This window comes from Eretmochelys imbricata, chromosome 2, assembly GCF_965152235.1.
Source record: "Eretmochelys imbricata isolate rEreImb1 chromosome 2, rEreImb1.hap1, whole genome shotgun sequence".
Taxonomy (NCBI): Eukaryota; Metazoa; Chordata; order Testudines; family Cheloniidae; genus Eretmochelys; species Eretmochelys imbricata.
The window spans coordinates 177,984,384-178,005,292 of NC_135573.1; the positions used below are offsets into that span (position 1 = coordinate 177,984,384).

At 40.5% G+C, this 20,909-nt stretch overlaps 1 protein-coding gene across 1 annotated transcript in view; it reads right to left on the reverse strand.

Annotated features, from left to right (window-relative positions):
• Positions 1 to 20,909, reverse strand: part of POU6F2 (POU class 6 homeobox 2) — a 369,219-nt gene that overhangs the window by 93,199 nt on the left and 255,111 nt on the right. The window contains exon 5 of the mRNA XM_077809224.1: positions 19,157 to 19,485. Coding sequence (XP_077665350.1) covers positions 19,157 to 19,485 — 329 coding nt within the window. The remainder of the gene's footprint in view (positions 1 to 19,156; positions 19,486 to 20,909) is intronic.

Consider the following 20,909-nt stretch of genomic DNA (forward strand, 5'->3'; position numbering starts at 1 on the left):
CTGTTTGTGAACAACCTGCAAGCCGATAATTAACCATTATTTCAGCAAATAATTTAGAATAGCAGATAAATATGAGATAATGATAAACAGCTGGCAGCCAGTTCTCAAACAGAAATTAGTCTAAATGCTTTGACTAAAGTATTCACTGTGAATTATTCATTCAGCTCTATTTGGAACCCTTTTGTTTGCAACCTGATCATCTGCATTCGAACAAGACGGACAACCACCTCAAGTGCTAATTTATAACCAAGCTTATAGAATTGAGAGCACAGAAAAAGAGTCGCCAGGCATCTCAGACAGCAATGGATTGCAGGGCAGGGTAGGCAGGCCACCTACCCAGGGTGGTATGGTGGTTCCCACTGGCCACTGACAAACCTCAGTTATTGGGGTAAATCATCTTGGCAGGGAGTTAGGCCATTTGATTGGTGTGGCTCTCAGTGCTGCACAGAACAACCATTAGGCCATCACCTGTCATTAGATCAAACAGGTCTGGTGTGGGAAGTGCACTGATTTATTCTTTCTTCTTAATGAGGAACCTCCTTGAGAGCTCATTATCCTTGATAGGATGGAAGACCCTGGCAGAAATTAAGGAACAGCTCCCTACTGCATGGACCACACTTCACTAGTGAGCAGCCTTTGGGTAACTGCACAAGATAGCCTTTTCTGCTTAAATGTCTGGGTAGTATTTGTGATGTCCAGACTCATTTTCAGGGTGGTGATGGCAGCCACATGCAGTGTGATGAGTCTTTCTGCCAGGAAGCAGCTAGCAAAACTAACATGCTCAGAACAAGAATCATTAACAGGATTTAGCTAGTGCTGAAGACAACAACAAGGACCTTTGTTCTGAATATGGAGCAAAGAAGCCTAGCCCTTGTTGTTGCTACTGACACAAGTCAGGAGCCCAAGGGCAAGCAAGGTTTACTGGGAGGTTCTGGCAAATGAGAAGCAGGCATGAGAGGGGTGATATTTGGCCTGCTTCCAGACTTACATCCATCTGGAGTTAGCCAGAAGTCACTGAGACCTGGATTTTACCCTTTACTTTTATCACATAGAAAATAAAACACCTCAGTCAGACAATCAGGCCTGATTTTCAAAACTGGGTGCCTGAAGTTCGGCTCGTAGGTCTTCATTAAGGCTCCCTGGTAAGTAGCCTCATTTTCAAAAGTGCTGTGCACCCAGCATGTTTTCCCCAAAGAGCAGAAAGCCAGACAGGCAGTATTTCTGCCTTTCATTCTGGGGTGAACTCATTTACAAAGGCATTCCATATTAATGTGTGTTATGTGAGACAAGATTGTGATGAAACTGGTCAGGATGCAGCGGCTAGTTCATAATGCAGTAATGGCTGCTGCATAAGTAAGGACCGTAACAAGGGCAGATCAGATGTATATTGCTCTTTCTGTATATGACTGCTTCTCTTTCTGCTGACTCCATTCCCCCTTTGACCTGAGGAATCCTAGGATAAGTAACGCAGAGATCTCCGCTTGGGTTCCAAGCCACTGTAGTTTAATGACTGGTGAAAGCATGTCTTTCGGTCTCTAAAGAATTTGCATTTCACCATGTTCCCCTTGGCAAATCCCTCTCCCATAAATAATGAATAAAACTGTCTCGTGTCATGCACTTGATCCAGGAGTACGTTATGTAAAAAGTTAAAGAACATTTAGTGAACTGTCACATCTTTGACATCTTCACCCATTACTATCACATTAGGAGAAAAATATATTAAATAAAGATTTTCACCAGCAAGCCTAAAGGCTATCATGTTGTCTGTCACTCAGGAATAGGGTTCTGACACACACACAGGTACATCCCCTTGTGTGGATGCAGTTATATCATAGAATCATAGAATATCAGGGTTGGAAGGGACCTCAGGAGGTCATCTAGTCCAACCTCCTGCTCAAAGCAGGACCAATCCCCAATTTTTGCCCCAGATCCCAAATGGCCCCCTCAAGGATTGAACTCACAACCCTGGGTTTAGCAGGCCAATGCTCAAACCACTGAGCTATCCTTCCCCCCCTTATATCAGTAAGGTGACTAGCTTATGGGAAGAGCCATATAAGAATAAAGCACCTTTATATTAATATAACTGCATCCTCATTAGGGGAGTACATAGCTTGAACTATACTGTGTAGTAAAAGCAGTATAACTTTTGTGTGTAGTCAAGGCCTTAGTAATGCAAACACACACAGGGTATTGTAGAAATCTATTTGAATGACTTCTAATTTTGGAATTTACAAACAAATTTGTCTTCGTTCCCTCTGACATTGAAAGCCAAGGCCAAGATTTAAAAAAAAAAAATAAAAAAACACTAGCCGAAAGTTCTGGCTCCTAAGTCCATAAATAGATTCTTTAATAAGTTGTCTGATTTTTTAGAAGTGTTGAGCACCCAGCAGCTCTCACTGAAGTCAGTGGAAGCTGCTCAGTGCTTAGACCTTTAGAAAACTGACACTTATTTAAGAGACTAGCTTTAGGCGTCTGTTTTTTTTTTGGGGGGGGGGGGCGTTAATTTGCCCATATGCCTCTACCCTAAAGGATATCATGTAGAATTTGTATAAGGATACGGCAAAATTTCGTAATATTATATGTGACTTTACAAAAACTCCCTCTGGTTAATTTCCTGAACATCTTTGTCAGTGGCCATGCAATTGTGGCTCTCAGTCATAATCAGGTGAGAGAAGTCTCATTTTAAATGGCAAATGAGCACAGAGAGAACAGCAGCTTACATATAAAAGTTCATCACACTGAAACAGAAAGGAGTTGGTCTGATGCAAAGGCTATCATTAGCTTAAGTTGTCTATCAGATTCTGTCTCTATGGAGATTGATTCTGCTCTCACTGAGGTCAAAGGATGTTTTGAATTGGCTTCAACTGTAGCAAGTTCAGGCTCTGCTCAGGGCCTGATTCTGTTACCCACGATCATTCTGTCACCCACCATCATGCTGAGTAATGCCTAACTCTGAAAGCAACCCAGTGAAGGGAGAAAGGGTGGAGACAGGGGCAGAACTGGGGCTCATTTTCTTGCCTTCTCACTGCATTGTCTTGCACCATGGTAAAGTATATATATGTCCACTTCAGGATGAGATTTAGGCGGCACTGATGTGACTAAACTGGTTTCTAAATTGATTTAGTTAAATGAGAGCAACCCCCTTGGGTTGGTTTAAAAGCGCCCACACAAAGAGGTTGCACAGATTTAACTAAAACAGTTCTCTAAAGCAAATGTGTTTGGTTACATTGGCGCAATGGCTGAGTGTAGGTATGCCGTCAGTAAATCCGTTAGGAAGAGCTTGTCCCATGACATGAGTTTCAGTCTGAGCACAATTTGAGCCTTTAACAAAGAAAAAAAAAAAAAAAAGGTAAGATTTTGAAAAAACTGTAACCTAAAGACAATTGTACGTCTGACTTTACAGCCCAAAGGGCTGATCCTACAAACCCTTACTTGCATGAGCCGTTCCATTGCCTAAGGATCACTCACATGGGGAAGGGTCTGCAGGATTGCACCCTAAAAAGCTGCTGCTCTTCCTAGTGAATAATTGTATTTTCAACAATTTTTAAAGTGAAGGTGTTAACAACCCTTTGAAAAGTGACTGAATATTTCAACGTAAATAAATCTTGCATGTAAAATATAAAAATCTCTGTGTGTTGCATTTTAAATCTGATAAATATTTATTATCAATGCTGTTTGCTTTTAATCTGTTCAGGTTATCATTCCTCCAGCTTTTTAGTACTTAAACAAAAATGGCATTTACATTACAATATTGCTTGCCAACAATCTCATTTTCTGGTTTAGTCAGCAGCTTTCATGCTTGATTAGTCTTTAATTATACAAATACCTACATATTAAAAAAGTTTTCTTTTTTCCATACTTTGAGCATGTAATTATTTTCTCTTGCATGCAGTAACCTTTAATTTTAGGATTAAGCAACTGATTCTCTTTAGTATGGATGGATTTTTTCAAGTGTTAAAGCAAATTTGGTTATTGTATTACGAGTAGGAAAATTAACTTTAGGAAAACTTTTCATTAGAGCATCTGACAGCACACTGATCAGCTACTGAAAGAAACTCCAACATATTCATACGTGAAAACAAAACAGGGGCCTGATTCTCTTTCTTTGGAAAGCAGTGGCAAAACATCAGAGGGAGGAGGATTGGGCCTACAAGACTATTCTACTTGAATTTTCTTGCTTTTTATAGTAGGACTATGATTTGTATGACAGTAGTACCTAGAGGACCCAACTGAGATCAAGGCCTCATTGCATTGAACCACCACAATGTAAAAGACTGTAGTTCTAGAAGAGTTTCTAGATTCTAAATAGATCAGACAAATGGAGAATAAGAGAAAATCAGGGCGCAGAGGCAGAGAAAGGTGAAGTGACTTGCACAAGGTTACATAACAGATCAGTAGTAGAGTTGGGGGTACAATAAAGGTATCCTGATGGCTGCTCCAATGCTGTATTTTCTAGACCACATTACCCTCCCTGTATATTAGTTTTAGAATATTAACTCTGCAAGAAAACTTTTTTTCAGTATCAATAATGAGAATAGAGTGAAACCCCATTCATATTCTATGCAGAGGAAACAGAGGTCCCGCTCCTGCAGCCCTTAGTCACAAAAACTGTAGGACTGGACCCACAGGACACATGAATGTTATTGCTATCCATGAATGTAAACTTAAAATACCAATGATTTCTCTTAAACATACTCATCACCCCAAACTTCTTTGGGGAGAAACAGCAATGATTTTAGAATGGATTTGTTTTCTTTAGTTTTGTGGGTTTTGTATTTGTTTTACGTGTACTGTAAATATTGTAAATACACATATTGGTTGTATTGAGAACATGTTTTGTGGGTGGGATAGAGTTAAAAAAGGATGATGCTCTAATTCTATAAGGTTAGATTTTTTATTTCATAATGTCAGAGAGAGCCTGATCTTGCTTCATCTAAAAGCAACAGTAAAACTCCAACTGACTTAAATAGCAACAGGATGAGACCACAAATAAAAAGGAAAATTAGCTACAAAGGGTAGTAAACTGACAGGCATGAGGGAGAAGGAAATACACAGAATCCCTTACTTTGCTAGTAAGTTCTTTACGTTATTGAGCCACAGATTTGAGCGTGATTTTGGTGTTTTGGATTGCTTGCATTTTTTAAAATCTTTGGATCGCCTGAGCCTGACTGCTTCTTGGTTATGAGTGTGCAATGATTTTGCAACAGTGGGCTAAGCACAAATCTTTTTAAAAAAATAAAATAAAATAAAATAATCTTAACCTTCCCTCCCCCCTTACTAGATCAATGGTTTCAGCAGTCAAAAACATTGTGAAAGACGTTTAATGCACTTAGTCTTTCATTTCTGGAAACTTGGCTTCAAATCCTAATTTCTGTCACAAACATAAAATTGTTTTTTTCAGTCTGAGTCCCTAGTGGCCATTTGGCCATATCTACAATGACCATTTAGAGCTGAGTGAAATACAGAATTTCTGTCCCAGAGGAAATTCAGATATTTCAACAACTATTTTCATCCCAAGTTGGGATGAAAAGTTGTATTATCAAAAGGTTTCACAACACAAAAAGTTCTGAAAAATGTCAATTAGAAAGTGTCAAAATGATTTGTTTCAATATTTTCTATCAAAGCAAACATTTCTACATTCACATTTCATTTCAGTGTTGAACTGAATTGAAACATTTTGCTTTGAGTCAGTTCGACACTAAATGGAATCTGCCTGTCCTGGTGAGGTGCCTCATGTGAACTGTAATTCGGGTGCCTCATGCAATCATTCTTCCCTTTGGGCAGAGCTCCCTGGCCAGACTACATGTCCCATGATACATCATGCAGCTCAGCCAGAGTGGAAATCACAGTGCATCATGGGAGATGTAGTCCAGATACAGCACCTGTCTCACAGGAAAGAATGGGGGCATGAATTACTTGAATCACAACTCTCCTAAGGCACTGTATCACTCTAAGCAGATGTGGTTTAATGTTGAATTGACTCAAAACAAAATATTTTGGGTCTGTTTAACAAACTGAAATATTTTGCTTCAGGCTGACCCAAAACAAAATGTTTTGTTTCAATTTTCCTGGTGTAAAATCATAACATTTCCTTTGGAAAGTTTTGATTATATGTAAACTGCATTTTCCATCAAAAAAATCATTGTGAGAGAAAATTCTCTTTAGTGATCACGTTTGCAAAAGTAAAAATGGGCATATTTTGTGGCAACATTTTTAGGGTCATGAAATAGCCATACAAAAGACAAAAGTGGTGTCGCAACTACCACCTTCTGATACAACTACATATTTCCCAGAGTGGGACTTTTTCTAGCAAGTTAGTGTTCTACATGAGTTTATCATGAAACACTGAACAAGTGTCACTACCAGTCACTTTGAGGAAAATAACAGCTTTGATAGCATCTGTACTTTTCTCTTCATTCCAAACACTATTCATCTCACTGAACACTTGTTCCACTGCACTGTTTGTTCTCGGCAAAAACACCAAATTCTACTCAGAATAGCAATAAATCTTGAACAAAAGTACCCCCCCCCCAGTTGTTTTAACTGATTACAAAAAAACAAAACAAAACCAAAAAACAACCAAAAACACCAAGATGTTTTAGGTGTTCTGAATAAGTCTTGGCACATTTGGACATCCTATGTAAAAGTGAGGTGTACGGTCAACTTAGTCATACTATACCACCACCACACAATCTGCAGAGTTACTGTATATCAAGACTGAAGCTTATTGGCAGTACTTCACTTTTCATGAGCTCTACATTCACTTGCAAAGTAAATACTCCCTTTACTCACTGCTCAGCCCAGGCCTGACTTTTTTTGACATTCAGCTTTTCTTTTCGTTCTTTCTTTCCCTCTTTTTTTTTTTTTTTTTTTTAATTGGTGCATACTTCTTCACTTCCTGCTTTTGGATGGGATCAGAAGCAAAAATATTTAAGTACAGCACTACAGATTGTTCTAAAAATCATTCAAGCCATGCTGACACCAAGGATGCTAGAAATCTCATGGGAACAGGCATTCTCCTGAGAGATGCTCACTCTGATTTCCAGATTAAAGAGGTTCAGATGGAGCCAGATCTTGGTCCAATGGTATAGCTCCCTTTGACTTCAATGGAACCAGGAGTTGGTCCCTAATTATTTTTTTACCTATTGTATAACATACTGCAATACATGGCAAGTACATGATTTAAAAATAAATCTTAGGATCATCTAGATCTGCGAGATGTCAAGTCTGATTATTGATCGATTATCTGCCAGGCCTCCCCTTCTCTCACAAGCTGCTTTCTATCCATTTATTTAACTTGTCCCTAGTTTAACAGCTATGCTTCCAGTTGGAGCTTTTAAAAGGACTTTTCCTGGCTGGAACCATAGGTCATGCCCTCTGATCTTTTGATTTTTCATTCTACATGTAATCAATTGTTGGTTACTTCAAATGAAAGTAAAGAGGTGGGGGAGGGGAGAAAATGTAACAAGAGAGATTCATACAGCTCACCTTTCCAGTGCAACCACTCAGATAAAAGGAAATTTCTTTTTTGCCTTATTTGTTTCTAGTTGCAGCACTGAGGTCAGAATAAGCCAAGGGAATGAAGGGAATAAGCGTCCTGATGGGCTGCCCGAAGCTGGCGGATGTTACGGATCAGCGTAAAGCCAGCTCTTTTCCCTGTGCCTGGACCGATGTAACTCACTGAAGTGGCAAATTACATCAGACCTACAGCTGTAACCCGACATTATGATTAATTTGATCAGTAATTTCTCCTGTTTTTCATTTTAATCGGTGTGACTATTCTGCTGTGGCAGGTCTTTCAGATCTAATTAAGATAAATTTCAGAGTAAAAGACTTGGCAGAATTTTCGAGTCAAATCCGAGCGTCAAGTGTGAAGACCTGCAGCACCAGTCAATCAATTTCCAGTAAAGACGGCAGACTCTAACTCAGCAATCAACCCAATAACACTTAAGCAAATTTCATAATCTTCAGGACTGTGCTTAGTCACTCTCTCAAAACATTCTGGCTTAAAAAAATTATTATTATTTTTTTAACATTCATCCTTTGAATCTGCTGCAGCTGCCAAGAGAATCCACAGGTGGACACTTGGAGAGATCTCCGCAGTGCTGCTGAAAAGACTTAGTTTAAAACTTTTAAAAGCCCAGAGCAGAGCAGTTTGCCCTTTTCTTTATGTCAGCACCTGAAAGCCAAGGAAACCTTGTGAAGTGAAGATGAAGCTTTAATTCTATGACATCTGCAAGAATTTCATACAATTTGCCTGTTTTCACTTGGTCCACGTGTTATAGGTGCTGGAACTAGGGATGCTGCTGCACCCCCTGGCTTGAAGTGGTTTCCATCATATACTGGGTTTACAGTTTGGGTCAATGGATCTCAGCACCCCCACTATATACATTGTTCCAGAACCCTGCCATGTGTCTCCAAGCAGAAGGAAATGTTTCTCATAGGACTAGAAAGACTGACGGCTTCCAATATATTTTAAAAACAAGCCACTTGCAGTTAACTCCCTAAACAGGAGAAAGTGCCTTTTGGCCCAATCCTATGAAGTGTTAATTGCTGAATGGGAATTGAGGGCATTTAGCACTCATAGGAGGAGGTTCTTTGTTCTTCTGGAAAGGCCCTATGTGATGTCCACAATCAGAATGCTTATGATATCCTCAAATTTGTAGGGCATTACATAAACAATAATGAAAATGTTCCTACCTTTTTGTGTAACTTTTTTAGTTCATGGAACCATAGAATTGCCAGAACTGGAGGCAACCCATTGTTCATCATCTAAAATGGGACTTTCAAAACCATCTAAGTGACTTACTAGGACATTTTTCAATGGCACTTGGGCTGCTAAATCATTTAGGAGCTTTGAAAACCCCAGTCCTAATCTCTTATCCTTTTGTTTTTTACCCTATAATTATAATATCTCTAGTTTGTCTCCAATAAATGGGCATCAAGAGTGGCTTGGAGATTTCAAGCGACTTTATTCCATGGCCTCTTTTGTAAATTGATGCCATTCCCTAGTATATTTTACATATAAAAACACTTCTCCTTTAAGTGTCACCCTGGAAAGAGGTGTCTTGGATGTAGTCAGCGGGTGCATTGTTCATTGGGCCCTTGCTTTTCTGTTCTTGGATTCTTTTGTAAGGACAATATTATAAAAGCTGTTCGCCTAAAGAGTCCTGTGGCTGTGTGAAAAATGTGGGGGAGGAGGATAGGCCACTGATTCTGGGATACTTCCAGGTTCTTATTAACTTTTTGGAGCCAGTGATGAAAAGCAAGAGATATAAGACTAATACACTGATGACAGACAGATAGTTCCATTGGCTACAAAAGAACGTCTCAGGGCTATGTTGATTTTTCTGTCACTAGGATCCCTGAGGCTTGCTGTGCCATCAACAGGAATAGCCATCCTACCACTTACAGAGGCTCTGGAAATTTAAGACTTCATGGGATATGGATTGCTTCCAAAATTTGCCCGGGGGAATATTTTTGCTTTTATTTTTTTACAGTTTACTAAATACTCTAGTTGCTTTAGGGAGTTTATTAAGTACTCTCCTTTCAGAACCCAGAAATTGCTGGGCAAGCCAGCTCTACTTTCCCCTGCTTTCAAGAATTCTCTGGCAAATGGTTTCCTGTATTAGACTCAGCCTCTGGGGTGTTAATAATGCCAGTTGTTTGGCTTGAAGATTAATTTCTTTCACTTTAAATGTGAGTCGGAGACTGATGCTCTCTGCGCTTCTGAAAATAACAACACCTGCAGAGTATACTTGGATGGACCAGGTTGCCAGTGCTCCAGCTGAAAGGAGCTCTCCTCAGGGAATGAAGATGCTCTCTTATGGGCTCTTTTCAGAACTCTTAAACTTCTCTTTGTTCTGTTTAAATACAGCATTCAGCAGCCTTACAATGTGATGATCAAGTGCTTCAACTACCAAAATAGTAGTAAGCTTCTGGGAGGAGGAAGCCAGCTGTGAAGAGAAGAGGACCCTTAACTGTATTTCTTTTGGCACTAATGTACTTTTTGTTGCAGAAATCTGAACTGTGGTGTGTTGCTGATCCCTAGCTATCCATCGGTTAAGACAAAATGCTGTTTCCACATAGGGCTGAAACAGTCAGAACCCCCATTGGGACTCTCAAATACACGAACAATGGTTAAGAGAACCAAATTGGTAGGTTACAAATATAGGGTTCAATCTTGCACCACTGAATTTTGCACCAAGAGCATTTTGTCTGTGTTTTTATTGGCAGTAGGATCAAACCCATACAGCTTCACCACTAAACTTGGCACTAATAACTGGCTTCCTCATTGACAGCGCCACTAGAGAGCCAGGACAGAATGGGTACAGAGGCTGAGGGGAATGCTCCAGTGCAGACTGTGAATTCTTGTGAATGCAGCACTTCCTCTCCAAAACTCTCAGTCTGGCAACTTTCCCGAGAGGGGTGGTGTAATGCAATTCATTCACCGCTGGAGGCGCCTCCTCGGAGTCACAGTGCTCTCTCTTTGTGACGCAGCGCTCAGGCCAGGTCACTATATAGTCTTCCCCATCAGGGATATGAAAGTCTCTCCAGATCAACTGTCCGGGTGCCGCTTTCACTGGTCCTGCACCACTTTCCAGTGGCTGGTAGGGCAACCCAGGCCCACCTGCTACTCTGAGTATCAGCCCTTGGGCTTCCTCCTACTCTGTCTTCCACAGGCTTTCTTCCCCATAACTCCTCTGAGTAAACCCCTTCTGTCAGGGATGGGATCCCAGGGCTTTTGCTTCTCCCGGGTCTCCTCCTACCCACCTCTTTGTGCCCAGAGAGCAACTGAAGACTCTTTCCCTGCAGCCCCTTTCTACTCTCAACTTCCTGGCTTTATACAAGCTCAGCCTGCCCCTGTCCAGCTGGGCTCCTTCTTCAATTAGTGCTTCTCAGCCAAGTCTGAGGCTATGTCTACACTACCACTCAGGTCGGTATAAGTTGTGTCACTCAAGGGTACGAATAAAAAGTTCCACCTACCTAGGCACTGGTGTGGCCACTGCTATGTCAGCAGGAGAGCTTCTCCCACTGACACAGCTGCTGCCGCTCGTTGGGGGTGCATTAATTAAGTTGACAGGAGCAGTGCAGCTACACCGATGTAACTGTGCCACTCTAGTGTAGCCATAGCCTCACTCTCCCCTCAGGTGCAGCCTATGTTGATTAGCCCCTTTGAGCCACCTTAACCTCTTCAGGGCTGGTGTGGGGTGAACACCACATCACAGGCAGTACAAGAACTTGTAAGATTTCCAGGACTGTGAGCTTGACACCACACAAAAATATAACACGCTGGCAGCGAAAGTGAGGAGTAGCTAGAACAGGAGACTGGAAATCAGGCCTCCCAGGTTCTGTTCCTGCCTGAGCTCTTGACTGCTGTGTATCCGCTAACTCACACCCCAGGAAAGCTCCCTGTGCCTCAGTTTATCCAGTTGTAGAATGGGCATAATAATTACTCCATTGTAGACAGGTGTTGTGAACATTATCTGACGTCTCTATAGGCAGTATATAAGCTCTAAGTATTGTATTATACTCCTCCTCATTCTCATCCTCCAGGGAAACAAGGACGGCAGAGAATAATATGAAAGATGTGAACTCATCACTTACTGTATAGCAAGCAATGATGACCAAAACACAGTAAATTTTATCTGATAAAGACATCCTGACACTTATTTTACCTAGCTTTAAAATAACCTGCTTTGACTGACTCAGAGGTGAAGCAGGAATGCCTTTGGCTCTGGTGATAGCTGGCTTTGGTAGCAATTTTAGAGAGGAGACCCAGAAAGCTAGTGCTACTTTTTGGAAATGATGCATGAATTTCTCCAGCATACTGTAAGTTACTCGACCCCTAAAGGACTGCACATCTGAGGAAGAACTCTGGTAGTGGTGAAAGCAAGAGGATAAGAGAGTTAAGAGTGGGAACAAGGCCCTAGAATTGCAATGTTAATGGGTTTAGAATGGGCTGTGCATGAATATGTGCAATCAATGACAACAAAATTGTTCAGTAGAGATTTTGAGACAAGGAGTTGGATTTCAGCGGGTGACAATAGCGTAGCTCCATTTATACCAGATGAGGATCTGATCCAAACACACAAAAAATAGTTTCAATTTTATCAGAATTCTCAGGAACAGGGCTTCAGCTGTGTATATTTTTTCAGTAGAAAAAGCAACCCTATGAAACAATAATATGTTCACTATCTGTTTGGAATGAGGTAGGAAGGTATCGAGTATATTTGCAGCAAACTTTCAAAGTTTGTGTTTGTAAATGGCTGTGGATGACACTTGTTGAATGCGGGGAAAAATAATTTTCAAAGAGACACTGCCAATTAATTACATTTATTATGGATGAGGCCATCTGCTATTATTTGAATGTAAAAAGCAAAAACTTCGCCAATGTTTTTGGAAACCCACTTATGATTGCTGCATCACTTGACAAATTCATTCATATTAAAACTCTCAGCTGATACTTCTATCGCCTCTCGTATTGTAAAGATGCACTATCTCACTTCTAATCAGTACTAAAAGTGAAGAATCATAGAATCATAACTCTTAAAAGGGACCTCGAGTGGTCAGTTAGTCCAGTCTCCAATCCCATGTAGAAGAGCAGTTCACATCTTCTGTACTTCCTTCACTATTTATCTTTACAAAATAGTGTTTTGTCAAGCTGTTCTCAATCATTTGGGGCCAGATTCTGTCACCCTTACACTGAGTAGTATCTTACACTGGAAGAGATCTAATTAATTTCTATGTGACGAGTCAGCCAGTAGTGACACCCAGTATGATTATGAGTATTAGAATCCAGATCTTAACTAATCTGGAGTACATGAATGAAAGGAGTATACAACAATTTGAGAACTGTAAATATGGACAGACAGAAAGACAGGGCAATAACTACATCCTCTGTAAATTAATTATTTTCCCTGCCACTCTCAAAGCAATATAAACTCTGTTGTTCCTCCTGGATCTCAAAGATTTGTAATAAATTCCTGGAAATGTCAGTAAATGTTGAATTGAGCTCTTTTTTTTTTTTTAATGAGAAACTAACCCTTGAATACTTGTGGGGTTTTTTTGTTTTTGTTTTTTTGCCTATCGGAGCCCCAGGCATTTGTATACATACTCTCCCTCATTTATAGCTGAGTTTTTCAGTCTTTCTGACTCTCTTTCTTTGTTATAAAAATATTGAGGTGCCAAATACATTATTTAAGATTAGCATGAAAATTTAATCTGAAGCTACAGTTTGCTTTTATTTGGAGGGCTTTTGTTGTCATCCACCCTTCCTCCCCACTTCTTTCCCTCTACCCCCTTTTTTATTTATTTGTACCTATCATCTTTCTTCTTCAGCTTCAGTTACTGTATGTAGGCTTCTATGGTGAAAAGGTGGTTTGGCACAGAGTTTTGAATACTGTGAGAATAATTCTGCAGGTGGGACCCTCCACGGGGGATTTCCTGTTTGTCTGTTCAACTTTGCCCATGAGTAGAGCAGTGGAAATTAGTTGGGATCCTTCTCCACCTACAGTGGGGATCTTATTTTGAGGATATAGGTGTGGATGGGTTCAACTGATCCATAATGCTCACACATTAGGTCCGTGGTCAACTAGTAGCTAGCCTTGTCTTTGGGGCCAGATTTAAACATCGGTTGTCAACACAAAGTGTCTTGTTCTGGCTGCCAAGCCGATAATGGACTAAGTTATTCTCTAACCTGAATTTATATTGCAAATCATCAAGACCTGAGGGCTCCTAAAAGTATGCATGGAACGGCAAGTCCTCAGGATTTGCCTATTAAGAGGTGGCTGTTTATCCTTTGAAATTTCAGCATGGTGGTCTCCCAAAAACAGGTATAATTTCCCTTTCAATAGCAGAGGCCATCCAGGATCAGAATTATATTTATTCCAAGATGCCAATAATTCCATTGAACTGAAGTCTTCTGCCACGTGTCCCAAATGAGCTAGATTCACTTCCCTCTTCTGGATCCTTTGTGCTCTCACTTGGTACAGAGCAACTGGAAGCTGACTGCAGTTATCTTGGGGAGAAGTCCCCTGCTCTCAGATGGTGTAAAACCAAAAACCAAAAAAACCCTCCTTCACCAACTACCCCACCTTCAAGTCTGGATAAAAGGGGTGTATAAGGGATCTCCTGGGATGAGGTTGAATGCAGTTCCACTCCAGCAATACTCATCTAGTATATTGTCCTTTAGAGATTAGTTATGGACCTCATTCAGCTCTATTTCACTCACATGAACGTAAATCAGGAGTAACACCTCTGTAGTCAGGGCAGAAACAGGCCCACAGAGTGGAATAACCAAAACTAGGATTTCTCCTATGCTATTATAAAATAACGATAAGACTTGCTAAAAAATAATATATTTTTTTGTAAATGTAATCCAGTCCACTGAATTGAATAAAGGATAGCAATAGAATTATAGTGCAATATTACAGAACAATCTGACAAGAATCATGCTGAGAATTTTAGCCAGTGTGCAGTGTATCAGCGTTATTAATTTCTGATCAGCTAGAGAAAGCACCTCACCCAGGTATACCTAAGCAAGTCACTTTCATTTAATTTTCTTTCTGAAGACATGACAGCATCTGTACATTTCAAGATATAATTGTTGTTATCTTTCAGAGTTTTTGAAACAAACACAATCATCCTTCTGAATTACTGGCTTTCCATGACAATCTTTTGCAGTTGCATTGTTCTAAACTAATATCTCTCAGACAGATTCTGAATAATGTAAGAGGATAAAACCCACATGAAAAAATAAAGAATTCATAAATGAAATTTAAGCTGTCAAATTTTAACTTAGTTGATCTTTATTCCCTTAATATTCCTCAAACAAAAAAACATTTCATTCTAGTTCATAAAGATCATTACCTTAGAGGCCATAATATCTTTGAATTTAGTTTCAGGTCGATTTTTAAGTTAAAGTATCAGACATACAAACAAACAAACATACATACATTCTAAGCAGCTATTATAAAGTAGATATATAAGGTGATGCCAAATATCTGCTGTATGCTATTGCTAGTTTACTTGTACAACAAAAAAAAAACAAACTTTGGACCCAATCCTGAAACCAGATCCACACAGATGTAAAGGTTCATCTTTGCAGATCCGACTGCAGGATTGGAGCCTGAAAGGTTAAATTTTGCTTGATGAAAAGGAGTTTACTATTAGTCTAGGCCGTGATTCAGCACATCTTTAACTCTGAGTATGCAAGTAGTCCTACTGAAGTTATAATGTAACAACAGCTACTTTGGAGGCATTTGTATGGGTATCAATGATCTGCATATTAAAGAGTCCCAAAGTACTGAACAACATAATAGTCTGCCCTCTAAATAGCCCTTAACACAATGCGTTTTGGGAAGTTTAGAAGCATTATGTTCTGTTGCAGAAAAGGTTGGCAGGCTAAATCAATGGAATTACTCACATGCATAAAGTTAGGCATGTGGTCAAAAATCTTGCTGAATCAGAGCTTTTAGTCTGATTGTCAATGTGCAGCTATTAACATTTTTGAAGAGAATTATTTTGTTCATATTTTAGTGGTTAAAGAAATGATCATAGAAATACTTAAACTTATCAAGAACTCAAACTCTTTGAGGCAGGGTGAGAGTTCAGGGCTACCCGCTTTAAATCCCCAGGTCAGACTATGACTGTCCTGATGGTGGTGCACAAGCATCATCATCCCCATGTTACAATCTAATAACATACCAAGATCCCTGACCCAGGACTGGCAGAGTAACATCAGCTTAAGTGCTAGATTCCTGAGTCTAGCACCTTTCAGCGGCACTAAACACAATTAATTAAAAACACATTAAAATACAGCTACACTTAAATTTAAAGGAATTCTAAACAGAGGGAGAGAACGAGCGGCAGGAAGGAATGGTTAGGATGCTGGCCTGTGACTTAGGAGATCCAGGTTCAATTCTGTGTTCCATTACAGTCTTCTGGTGTGACCTCAGACAAGTCATGACTCCATGTGCCTCAGTTCCCCATCTGTAAAATGGGGATAATAGCACTGCCCTACCCCCGAGGTGTTGTGAGGATAAATACATTAAAGATTGCGAGGTGCTCAGATACTGTGGTAATGGAGGCCATATAAGTACCTCATACAAAGAGCAGTTACTGCTGTAACATGCTTCTTTGTGCTCCTCCAAGTGAAAAATGACTTTGTTTCGCTAAAACTTTGCAGTCATATTGGTCTGTACCTTTAGATCAGAGATGGGCCTAGGAGGGAGGAAGTGTTCATATCCACATTAGATTCAGTTTAAGGTTCGAGGCTACATCAGGGCTAAGGGTTAAGTTCTGCTTCAACGCTGATGACATCTCTTGACCAGTTCTCATTAGATCTTAGTCCTATCTAGTGGAAATCTCCAGAGGAACTGTTCTCACAGAGATTTGGATTCCCCTTTACCAGAACTGGGAAATATGCCCCTTATAATTTTGGATTTGACTTGCAGCCAGCGCTCCAGCAAGTGGGTTTGGATCTGGGGAACTGAAATAGGAGCCCCCCAAAAATGTAATGGCTCCTAGATTGAAAGGTTCTGATTTTGGCTCAGCTGTATTTGAGATGGATTGGAAATTAACAAACAGAATTAAAAAAGGATTGTTTTTTTTTTGTTAGAAGACCAAATCCACAGTAACTTCCAAAGCAAATAGCTAACAGGCATTTTTAGTAGTGTATAAAAAATGTACTTAGCGCGCACGCATGGCAGCTGCACTGAGACAATAAAATGTAACAGCAGCTCCTTTGGAGCTATTTCTGTCTGTGTGTGTCAATAATCTGCATATTAAAGAGTCCCAGAGCCCTCTCTAACATGATGGACTGTGCACTAAGTAATGCCTAAGTAGCCCTTAACACAATACACAGTAGGAACTCTAGCAGCATTATGCTTTGCTTTGGAAAAGGCTCACAAAGTAAGGACCTGTCTCCAATGGACTTTTAATGTATTAGCTGAACCATTTTAAAACTCAGTTCTTATGCAGTTTAGTCTCAATGAGGTTGCATATGATCTGACTGGCCAGCATGGACAGGGCTGAGTGCCTCATTTAAACCAATTTTATTAATTGTGTAAAAAGCATTTTAAAATAGTGAAATCATTAGAGAGTTAAAGATGCAAGGTGAACAGGCCTGAAACCATAGTGTGGACAAAGCATAAAAAGGGTAAGGGCAAAGTTTATAAAATAAAGTAAACAAAAACCTTTTTTTCCAGTGTTTCTAGCTGTTGTTTAAAGTACAGTTCTATTCTGAAAAGTGACTGTATAAAAACAGCACCTTTTTACTCCAGAGATCTTCTCCTTGCGTGTATTCACAGTCATAGTTGTGTGTGTCGTCAAAACTGCTCTTGTGGGACTTGGATCCAAGATGTTGAAATTCAAGTAAGAGCAACTGATCTTGTGAGTGTGGTTTTCTTTTTTTATTTTTTTTTAAACAAAACTTTCTGGAACAGCTTGCAAGACTTTGGCCCCATCATACTCAACCCTAATCTGGATCTTAACACTGCTTCTTCACTTGCCTCTAGCTGAAATACAGCATATACTTTTTTCGTCTTAAGAAATATTATGAACAAAAGTTTTAATATCCACCAATGCCTTTTCAAGTCTAGTTTAGAGTCATGAATCTATTTAATTATAAAGTGCACAATGGGATTGTAGTGGTTTTGATGGAGTTGTAAGCCTATTATGTCAGTTACTTCTACAAATTTGAGGGATTTCCAAACACCAGGAGACTGTACATTCTGTATTCTATACAGCGCAATAATTAGGCATGCAGGGCTTGTTCCTGCACTACTGAAGTTAGTGTGAATTCTTGCTCCCCAATAGATAAAGTTGTAGCTGGCTGTTTGAAATTTGCGCACACATTAGCTGACATTCATAGATTTTAAGGCCAGAAGGGACCATTAGAGTCTAGTCTGAGCTCCTCTATGACACAAGCTATTAAATTTTACCCAGTTGCCACTATGTGGAGTCCAATAACTTGGGTTTGGCTAAAGCATCTCTTTCAGGAGGGCATCCAAGTCTTGATCTGAAGACACCAAGAGATGGAGAATCCATTACTTCCTTTGGTCATTTGTCCCAATGGTTAATCTCCCTCACTGTTACAATTTGTGCCTTATTTCTAATTTGAATTTCTTTGGCTTTAGCTCCCAAACATTAATTTGTGTTATGCCTTGATATATAGCTCTCTGTCTGCAGTACTGTATATTCATCTTCTAACCTTTCTAAAGCTGATGTGCAATGGCACTCAATATGATCACTAAGTACTGCAGACCTGATACTCCTCTCACCCTGGTGTAAATCGGGAGTAGTTCTCCACTGTCTTTAATGGAGTTACACCAGTATACAACCAGAGTAGCTGAGAGAAGAATGAGGCCCAGTCTGTGCAAGTAGACATAGTTATGTCTAGCCATGTGTCAACAAAAGGCCTTATGAACAACAGAAAGAGCCACAAGTCACTGTAACTATGACAATGACAGTGGGACGAGGAGTTAAGGATGGAATTAACCCTGAATTTGTGGTCTGCCATAGGATCCTCAATATTGTTTAATATAACTTTTGTTCTTAATAAGACTAACAATAAAACATGGAGATGAGAGAAAGGACACCTTTCCTACCCTCTGCTTTGAAACTTTTTGGAAATAGTGGAAGCTAAAGCCTGCTGAACACTTATGTTATGACAGCAGCATTCTTAATGTACACTAACGATCATTTTGGGATCATAATATCTTCAAATGGCAGCTGACTTTGTTGCTGCTTTCAGAAAATAGCCGATGGTGCGATTGATGGGCCAAACTGATCTCTGCTGTAATACCCATGAACCCTGTGGAGTTACACCAGAGAAGAATTTGTCCTGTTTCACCTGGGAGCTTACAATGTTTGTTTCAGGAGCAAAAGATAATATCTACCCTTCCGAAGGAAACAGTCTAGGAATTTCACTTGTTTTGTTTTTCTAGTTTCCCAAGTACAGGCTTTCGGTTCAAAGCAGCACGCACATAAAGGATTGATTCAAATTAGCGGACACTGAGCAGCATGTGCGCTCAGAACACGCAGTGTGCATTTTATTTTCCCCACAACGAGTGGATTGCTGCCTTCCAGAAGAGAGAAATTTACTATTCGTTGCTACACAGTAGAGATTTTTATTCATCAGGGACCATCATACCTGCAGTGGATTTGGAGAAGTGAGTGGAGATGAAAGGCCATGTCCTGGTGACTGGTTGGGTTTCTGAGGGGAGTTTGAGGACTGCTGGGCTGGCGGTTGTTGGGTCTGGCTCTGGGGCTGCGTTTGGTTCTGCTGTTGTGGCGGCGGCGGCGGCTGCTGCTGTTGTGGCGGCTGCGGTTGTTGGGCTTGTTGTGTCTGCTGAGCTTGTTGCTGCTGCTGGCTCGTTTGCTGCTGCTGCTGTTGCCCTTGTTGCTGCTGCTGTTGTTGATGATGCTGGAGCTGTTGAAGATGCTGAAGTTGCTGAAGCTGGGAATTCAGGGATGAGGTAGCTACAAATTAAAAAATTGAACCGCATTATACATGATACAGCTCGTGTACTCCAGAGCCACTTACTAGGTGAATTATACACCGGACCAAATCCTGGTCCTATTGAAGTATATGGCAAAACCCCCACAGAGTTCAGCCTGGCCAGGAATTGGCCCATTGTGAACAACACAGTGCAGGCTCCTGCAAGAGTCTAAGAAATATTTCACCCAGAAAACCAGCGTTCAGTTCTGCTAGTGCAGCTCTTTGGTGAACTCCTGGCTCCACTGAAGGCAAAGAGAGAGCCCGTGTGTAGGTCTGGGGCCTGATCTTGCCGTCTTTGCTCAGACAAACCTATCAATGAAGTCAGTGGGAATTTTGCCTGAGTAAGGACTAGAGGACTGGGCTGATGGGATGCTGTTACACATACCATAGCTTGATTTGATGCCACTACATAGAGAAAGAGAGAGAATCAAGGTTATAAAATAAAGCACTCCCTGAAAAGATGATCAATGACACAACAAAGCTGTAATATCGACATAGGGTATTTATATGGTAGGTATCAGGAGATAAAATATCAGGTGTGATGTTTTTTGTGCAGCGCATAGGTAATAAAAATAGGCAGTAAAATGCACTTGTGCCTCTGAGCTTTGGGTCCACCTTATCATTCAGTCTAAAAGCTGCAAAACGCTTGTGAATTACAGCCAGCCTGGTCTACACAGCTCTCATCCGCTGGTGGCAAAAATATCACTTTTTCACTCGTATGGTGCCCTCAACCAAAAGCATCCAAAAGTGCGGGCTCAGTTCACCCTGTTGGCACAAAGAACACATGGTATCTCCTAGTGCCAGCAGGGCCACCTTAGTCAAATGGGAATCCAGACACGGAGGAGGGCACACAGTGTTTGCATTGGGGACTTCCTATGAGGAGGGCAATATTAAATTGCAAGCAGGGCTTCATAGAAGCTGTGTCAGCAGCAGCTGCCCAGAAGATTCACTGAATCAGCACATGTCCCAAGAGTCCATTTACCTATGTTCATCCATCACTTTTGGAGCTGTACTGGCTGGCGGCAGGAGCCCAATGGATAGGAGGCTGTAAGTGTCATTCACTGCTACAGCCTACCTTCCAGAGGGTCTTGTTGCCATCAGGATGCTCCATCCTGGGTTGTACCAGTGGAAGTCAAAGTAACCTTGGAGTGAATCAAGCCTATTATTTAGAAATATAATTTACATTTCATGGCAAGAAACATTGTTTACCAGGTTCAGTTGTAGATCTGTCAAATAAAGAAAGTTGATTCAGCTTTCTTTTCATGCTGATAGCCCTATTCCAGCTCTCTAGGTATGTATACACTACAAACGACACTGAGGTTTTGGAGAGATTTCTGAAGTCACTGTGTGGGTAAAGTGGCATAAAACAAAAGAAATGGGTGAGGAAGAGCAGGGAAGTATAAAC